The 8046-nt window shown below is 50.3% G+C and overlaps 1 protein-coding gene across 1 annotated transcript; it reads right to left on the reverse strand.

Annotated features, from left to right (window-relative positions):
* Positions 1 to 381: 381 nt before the first annotated feature.
* GRXCR2 (glutaredoxin and cysteine rich domain containing 2) lies at positions 382 to 7217 on the reverse strand. Its single transcript, XM_062638189.1, has 3 exons — positions 4893 to 7217; positions 2810 to 3025; positions 382 to 1098 (listed from the first exon to the last, which is right to left on the reverse strand). The coding sequence occupies exons 1-3, from the start codon at positions 5322 to 5324 to the stop codon at positions 919 to 921; spliced, it is 828 nt and encodes a 275-aa protein (XP_062494173.1). The 5' UTR covers positions 5325 to 7217; the 3' UTR covers positions 382 to 918.
* Between the last annotated feature and the right edge of the window lie 829 nt (positions 7218 to 8046).

Here is an 8046-nt window from a genome sequence, read left to right on the forward strand (position 1 = left end):
CGAAGTACATGTGAGCAGGCTCTTAACTCATCAGTCCCAGAGGCAGTACACAAGTTAAGGCTGCATTAACATTGCTTGTGAATATATAATGTAATAAGTCAATGCTTTGGGGAAAAAAATACCGTTTCCCCTGTTTGCCTTAGCCTGGTGAAGCCCCTGTGCTCTGTGCCACCAGTGGCAGCCTGCAGAGTACCCCACATCATTGCTTCACCTCACCTAATTAGAGTTTACCTTCTGCAGATTACAACATGGGATTAATATTAAGCAACAGAAGTGCTGCTCACCATCAGCCTGATCCTGAGAAGTGCTGAGCATCGTGCAGGGGAATTCTGGTTCAGCACTTCCACATAAGTAGGCTAAAAATACTCCATTTTGTACTAATAAAGTATGGTACATTTTTATAGCTCCAGGTTTGGGAAGGGCTTTCACTTCCTTCCCACAAATCAGACCCCAAAGGAACCACTGTGCCCACTAAAGTGTATGTAAGGAAGAAAAGTCTTTGGGAAATGCTTGTGACAGAGCAGGGCAGGGACAGTGTTAACTACAAAAGCCAGTGTAATTCTAAATCATTCAGCAAGTTAAACCCAGGGGAGGCACCGTGCTGCTGTGCTACAGACACACTTCACACCCTGACAAGTACGCTGCCCAAGCTGCACCTACTGCTGCATTCAGTGATGTTACTGATGGGTCGGGACCCGACCTGGCATACATCCCCCCTGCAGCCCCTGGGGTCTGGGCTGATTCAGAGGGCAGGCAGGTGCAGACAGGAGGGACAGTTGGTAGCAGAGGTGCAGGATTCACATCCGCAGTGAGATGTGCGCAATGTGCCTTTCCCACCTCCTAAACCCTGCGTTACAGCAGGGCTGTCTGCGGGTGGAACAGCTCAGTCTCCGCAGCAGGTCGCAGCGGCGGTGCTGGTCAGGCGGCACAGATGTGGCAGGGCTGCACGCCGCTTTCCTTGCACGCCGGGCAGCGCAGGGCCCGGTAGGACTCTCTGAACCTGTTTGCCAGCATTGAAAACTTGCTTCCGTGGCACAGGGAGCAAGGGGCAGAGCCCGACCCCTTACACTGGGAGCACCCATGTTCGTCATCTCCTTCCTGAAAGAGACAGATCACAAGAAAGATCTGTTACTGGATATCAGATGTCAAAGTCAGTAACACGCTTGAAAGAGAGAGTTGCTGTCTTGTAGTCTTGTAAGTAGTCGTTGCTCCTCACATGCCACTCTGCCAATAACGCTCAGTTCTCAACAGCAAGATCTTCAAGGGGACAATTTGCGGATACTTCTAGAAGATGAGAAGTTAACGTGACAGAGCTTACAACAATACATTCAAACTCATGTTTCTCCTGCCAGGCTCTGCACAGCACCTGGCTTCCCGACATTTAACACATCCCTCCTCCAGGCTCCGCATCCTCAGTTTGGAGCTTCATTTTCTGAGCATCTGTCCTTGCCCTCTCCCCACACATCCCTGACCACTGACAGGCCCAGCTGCTTTCAAGCTGTCCCTTGTGCCTGCACATCCCTCCAGGGTGCCAGACCTCTTCTTTCAGATCCCAGCTCAAAATCCAGTGCTCCCACAGAGCCCAGAGATATTGAATACCTGCACCAGGAAGAGTACAGCGCAGTGCAGGTTCACTCTGTTCAGAGTCCTGCATTGTTCCTGCACAGCCATTCTACTTTACATGGCACTATAGAACGAGGGTTTAACTAAGACACAGGGAACTGGTGCCTGATATGCTTCATATTGGTGCCTGCTTATGAATTTGATCATCCAAATTAATTCAGCTCTCGAAAGAATAACCTTGTTGTGGTTTGGTCATCTTTAAATGAATGCCCATAACACTAGAGTAAGTCCAACATTTTTCTTGAAAAATAAGTTTAGGACCTTCAAGTTTTACTTTTTGTTCCCAAACATCAAGAACATAAGTCCTTCCGAGGTTAACAAGTTTCTCCAGAACAATGCCTTACAGGAGCTGCTGTCCTCCAAAGCGTGCTCCTCAGTGAGGGCGACTGGAGGAAGGCAGTTACCTTATGGAGGTCCCTCTCCGCATGTATTCTCTCAAACTCGAGGTGATTTTTGATGGCTCAGGTAGGTCCTCAGTAGATGAACCTTGGCTCTTGTTAAAGCTCTTACTCTGAACATGTTTCCTTCAAAGCTGGCAAAGGCCAGTGTTGCTCCTCGGTTTCTCAGGGCTGTTGCGGGGTCTTTATGCATGAAGCCACAGGCAATTCTCAGGGGTGCAGGAGGACCAGGGTGACCTGCACCAGATTGGTCTCAGATCTGTGAAACTGGAATGCTTCATGTTTGCCCTTCACGACAACACGATGTTTTGTGGGATCAAATTATGGTCGGACTAATTGGGATTCTGACCAACAAAGACTAATCCATGAGAAACAAGTGGAAGGCACAACCTTATTTCGACTGATTAAAATGTTAGCCTCCAGCAGTCTCAGCCACAGAGCAGCTGTGTTTAGCCTGGTCAGGCTGGAGAAACCCTGGCCTGCTCTTATTCCAGTGGAAGAGGGTGACAAAGGATGGACCTAAGCCAAGCTACATCAACGTCAGCAGCCTCCAGGGGAAGACTCAAGTAGGAGACTTGAGCATCTGGAAAGAGGACAGTGGCCTCCAGAGCACATGCTGCAGTGCAGCATTGGTCAGTTATCTCCCGAGTGGAAACAGGAACAAAGCCACGCTTTTCATCCAAATTTAGTTAAGTGCCAGATGCAGGAATAGATGGGGCTTGGCTGGAAATACTCAACTGTAAAACCCAACAGCCTTAGGAGAAAAATAACACTTGCCATTCTCTTACCTGCACATACTGGTTGCAGACAACCTTTTTTTCCACATCTTTTCTATGTCCACCACCAAATCTTTCTTTCTTTTCCCGGTATATGAAGGCCCAGTCATTTATTCCCTCAGTCTGGATGATTCTTCTCATGAGCTCTTTCTGGTCCATCGGTGCACGGATGATTTTCAGGTTGTTTGTGTAGATGATGATCTTGCCAAAGTCTAGAACTGGGGAAGGCTGGAGAAGGATCTTATCAGTCTCACCTGTACAAATACACTCTACAACCACCGGTGGTCCCCAGGCTTCCAGACCATCCCCTCCATCTGGTCATGGGCTCGGCTGGCACTGTGGCATGACCCCCCTCCCCGCCACCCAGAGCAGGGAGCAGGACAGGGCCCAGAGAGATGGGCCGCAGATCGGAGCAGGACTTTGGTCAGGCCTTAGGAGCCTCACTTGAATGTCCCATTCTGGCTGGGGAAGGCTCTCAGGATGCAAGTTCTCATTCCAACCCATATGCAAGAGAAAAACAAAGGCACAATTCTAAGAGCAGTGGTGTTGGCACCAATGGAAAAGCAACCCCTGAACTGGGGACTGACCTGCTGCTTTGAAGGTTGAGTAGTTGGAGGGTGGGGGAGCCAGAGGGGGCTTTCATGGCTGTTGCCAGAAGTAGAAATTCCCCATGAAAGTGACCTAATCTGCAGCCTTTGATGGGGTTTTTCAGATTTAAAATAAAGCTTTTCTGTGTAATTAATGCTGGAAAAAGGGTCAGATCATAAACCATCCTCATTATCTAATGCTGAGCTGTTCCTGATACAGAGGAGCCAGCCTAAACAACCATCCCTGGGCTCACCTGGGTTTGTATTCTAGTGATTTGAAAGCAAAGCGTGGTACGGGTGAGCTCGCCTCAGAACACAGCGCTTTGCTACCTGGCCCTCTCCCCTCTGCACTGAGGATCAGGTGGCAGCTCCCGCAGCCTATTGCTTTACACACTCTTCCTATTTCCCTCTTTTTAAGTACCTGTGTCAAGCAGCGAAGCAGGAGACATTCCCATAGGGAAACACCCTGCCAGGGTCGCATGGGCCAGCGGCTCTCTTGGGAAACATCACCCACTGCACACTGGGAATGGGGCCGGTGAGGCCAGATCCTGCCCCTTTAAAGAAGGCTTTAAAGCCTCACTGTTGTTACACAGACTCGGTGTCTCCACAGACCGAATGCATGTTGATACTAAACAACACTGATACTGGGCACTGTGATTACTCAAGGTATTTATGGTTATGGAAGCCAGGGAACAGAGATGAGCATTCCCCAGGAATGCAGAACAAATTCATGTGTGGATAAGATCACATTGGTGCTCTGGCTGCTGTCAGGAGTCATGGTGGTGTGGTGTTTTCAGTTTAAGTAGATGTCCAATACATCAACTAAATGTAGTTTGAATACACGGGTTTCCTACCTGTGTAAGAAAATGAGCATAACCCATGTGTATTAACCAATTTAGCATGTATTACACATGTACTGGCTTTATAGTAGGAATAAAGAGACACTTCTGTATCAATGGCATTAATTATATGCTAACAAAACATTCAGTGAAACTAAGCTGGGATTTCCAAAGCAACCAAAGGGGAATTCTGATCTGCCAGGGGATGCAGATGCCTGGCTCAGTCTCACTGGTACACACTGCTGACACTAACCTTTTTGCCAGCTGAAGTCATGCACCTTCAGTGTCTTAGATAGAGCTAATTAATATCCACCTTACATTTGCCTGGGTTAGATGCATCGGGATTACTATGTACAGATACTTATATATATGGAAATACTGGTCTGCAAAATGGAGAGACGCAAACGGACCCACTAAGAAGCTGGAGCCCAGCAGATGCTGTTCGCTTGGTGCTGGCTGCTGCCGAGCACGCAGCTCCTGCCATTAGCAGCGAGCAGAGCACAGCGTGTGCGGGGTAAGGAGGTACAGACCCCTTAGGAAGGGGTACAGACCCCTTTAAGTCCTGGCCTGACCGAACGCGCTTTGCTTGAGCGAGGCTCAGCCCGAGGCTGCTGTCCCGTGCCGGGGCGGGCTCCCTGCCGCCGGTGCCGGCGGGGCGGCCGCACTTACCTGGCAGGAGCTGTCTGCGGGCGGGCGGTCGAGCAGAGGCGAGGCGCTGCCCAGGCCCAGCGCCTGCCCCTCTTTGAATATACTGACCCGCTGCGCGCTCAGCTTGGCCGGCGGGAGCAGCCTGCGCTCGGGCAGCTCCGCAGCGCAATGGTCCCCCGGCTCGAAGCAGTGCCGCACGAAGAGCCGGGAGTGCTCCTTGGCCGGGAGCTCCAGCTCCTGCCCGTCCTCAAAGACCTGCTTCAACACCCGGCCGCTGTAGGCAGATGATATTTTGAACCTCACTTTGCGGGGCCTCCCCTCGTGCCGAGCACCGAGCTTCTTCTGGGGCTCTTCCATTACCGGGAGCTCTCGCTGCGGCCCCTGGAGATCAACTCCAAGAGCTCTGGGTCCAAAAGAAAACTCTGCCCAGCTTCCCCCAGCCACACAATGCATAATTCAAGGTTTCTGGTAGTTCCTCTCATCTTACAGCAACACTGACACCACCCTATTAAATATTGATAGATATTCACAAAGAGAAAATATCAGCGGTAGTGAACGATGAGGCAGGTGGGTGAAGGGTGGACAGACCGGCTTGCCACTGGAAAGGAGCTAACGTGGGGAGGATCAGATTAAATAGGGAACTCTGCCCGTGTTCTGAAACCATGGAAATGGTTCTGCTATGTGCTGCGATAAGAACTACCCCAAATACACCATCCCAGCAGCTTTTCACAGCTTTCTGACAAGGTGAGAAGTTAAAAAGACAAGTTCACAGAAAAAGCAATCCAGCTTCACAAATAGCAAATGTGAATAATTCTTCCATTCTTGCACTGAATCCAGAGAGTACAAAGCTCCGTTTCATTTTAATCCAAATATGTTCCTCTACAGGTTGTGGAGATCTAATTAAGATTTTCTCTCTTCAGCTTTCAGTCCCTATTTGTAACTCCTGCTTCCTTCCAGGCCCTTTTGACCAATCTGGGTTTGCTTTTCATGTTTAACAGACAGTGCCCTACTGGGAGCTGCCAGTGGCCCCATCCGCAGCTCATTTGCCATCCCTCGCCTGTGCTCAGGGAGCTCAGAGCAGCAATGCCTCCATCAGGCGCAGCAGAGGTTTGCCAGGGGGCAGAGCAGAAGAAGCCGGGCCGCAGCCCTGGTCAGCCTGGTCAAGGGGCTTTGCTCTGCACCGCAGGGCTCTACAGGACGTGGGTTCCAGCTGCTGCATTCAGCTTCAATTCGGGACTGCATCCCCTCAGCACTCACACAAACCTGCACCCGCGGTACCTCCCCAGGACAGCCTGTCCCCACTGATCCCCACCAGTGACCCCAGACTGGTACCTTACTGGAGAGTGCCTTGTTCACTCACCGAGCCCAGCCCCAGCTGAGCACCTGTGACTCATCTTTGCTTCCAAGGGAAAAAACAGAGTAGGTTTGCTGCAAAATACATCAGCAGAGTGACTGCACCTCCTGGTACCTGTTTGTATCAAGCACACAGAACAGGAGTTAAAATCCCTCTTCTTTCACCTTCCATGATATCAGTACATTTCCACTATTAGATGTGGTTTTGTTGAGTGGGACTTAATCTAAGCTCTCTGCCTCCATTCTGCCAAGGCTATCTGCTGGTAATCCACAGCCGGTGCTTCTAAAGCTCAACATTCTCCATAGACTAATCTATTGTGTTCATTAAAATTTGCTCTCCAAATACCAGGACAGCAGCTCAGAAGGCTGGAGCCTAAGAACACACAGCACAGACCCCCAACCAACCGAGCAGCCTTCGTGGGCCAAGAGCAATTTCTGTCACGACAGACGCTGCTTGTGCAGGTTCCTGGGGCTCACCGTAAGCACACGTAGGAGATGCGTGTTCCTCCATGCAAACATGTATGAGCACGCCTGGGTAAACATTCCGCCACAGAGACGCCCTTTCCATTTCCAAAGCGCTATGAAAAGGTCCGTGTCAGTCACCCATCCTATCTCAAACAGGTGGAGCTCACATTACACAAAACCCCTGATTTGCATGAATCAAACTGGGCTCTCACTGCACTCAGGAAGCTCGATCCACCCCTTTCTCTTGTCAGCCCCATGTGACTCAGGCCCCAGCATTGCTGCTTTTCCGAAGGCACACAGCAGTCTCCATATGACACAAACGCTGCTGTGCCAGATACCTTAATTGAGGTCATTTTCTTTTGATTAGGGGAACAAAGAGGAAGTGAAGTTCAAAGCAGCAATGAGGGAACACAAGTGCGAGCACCATGGCTGCGAGATGAGCAAAGCGACTTTCCATCCCTTACAGTTACTTACAGGTGCTGCCAAAACACAACAGGTCTGCCCTGGCCCTGTAATCTTCCCCTTGGAACGATCCCACCCTCCACTGTGCTCTTGGCTGGGTTTGCTGCTCACTAAAACCCTTGGGGCTGCAGCAGGGGTGAAACTCATCCTTTCACCCCACAGTCCCATGCAAAGCCATGGTCAGCACGCAGAGCCTGTGATTTAGGCTTGCTGCAGGGGGACCCACACTCAGAGATGTAGGTATGGCCTTCTCTTTATGTCCCTGTGCAGATAAATCTTGCTAAGAAAAGACTTCCGAACAGCCTTTCTGCATTTCCTACCTGTTCTGAACAACCCAGGTCAACCTTCCCACACTAAACACCCCAAGCAGGGACACTCCAGGTGGTGTTGACCTGTCTCCAAGCCATACCCCTCTCACTCGAGCACTGGGGGCAGGCAGCAGAGCTGTGAGCACTGGACAGCAGCAGGATGGATGGATGAGCTGCAGGGATGGATGGATGAGCTGCAGCTGTGCCAGCACAGCAGCATTCATGCTGCACTCGCATGTCAGTGTGGGCTTGTTTCCCACAGCTAGCACAAGTCTTGCTAAAAATACAATAATCATTTTGCATTCAACAGTGAAATCAGTAAGTTTCATGATCTGGAGCATCACTGCACTATGCTTTGCTTCAGACTGTTCCACTGTATTATAATGGCATCTGTCTTTCAAGAACAGAGCCTCTCTCCACCCTTCTCCCCACATCAGCAATACCAAGCGACTGTTGGAAGCTGCAGGAGGCTTTGCACAACAAAGACAGTCCTTGCCCTGAGGAGTGTAATGTTGGTTAAGATGTATTGCAACAAAGCAGGGTATGTACAAAGAAGGACAGAAAAGCCATTGGGAAGTGGACAGCAA

Source organism: Pezoporus occidentalis, unplaced genomic scaffold (assembly GCF_034315485.1).
Source record: "Pezoporus occidentalis ecotype Australia unplaced genomic scaffold, CSIRO_AGI_Poc_V1 ctg55, whole genome shotgun sequence".
In the NCBI taxonomy this organism is placed as follows: Eukaryota; Metazoa; Chordata; class Aves; order Psittaciformes; family Psittacidae; genus Pezoporus; species Pezoporus occidentalis.

Excerpts from the sequence above, each read along its gene's own strand:
- GRXCR2 (XM_062638189.1), bottom strand. The coding sequence starts at position 5,324 with ATGCATTGTGTGGCTGGGGGAAGCTGGGCAGAGTTTTCTTTTGGACCC. Across the intron at positions 3,026-4,892 it reads CCGCAGACAGCTCCTGCCAG|CCTTCCCCAGTTCTAGACTT; the intron begins GTAAGTGCGGCC and ends ATCCTTCTCCAG. Across the intron at positions 1,099-2,809 it reads TCTGCAACCAGTATGTGCAG|GAAGGAGATGACGAACATGG; the intron begins GTAAGAGAATGG and ends TGTCTCTTTCAG.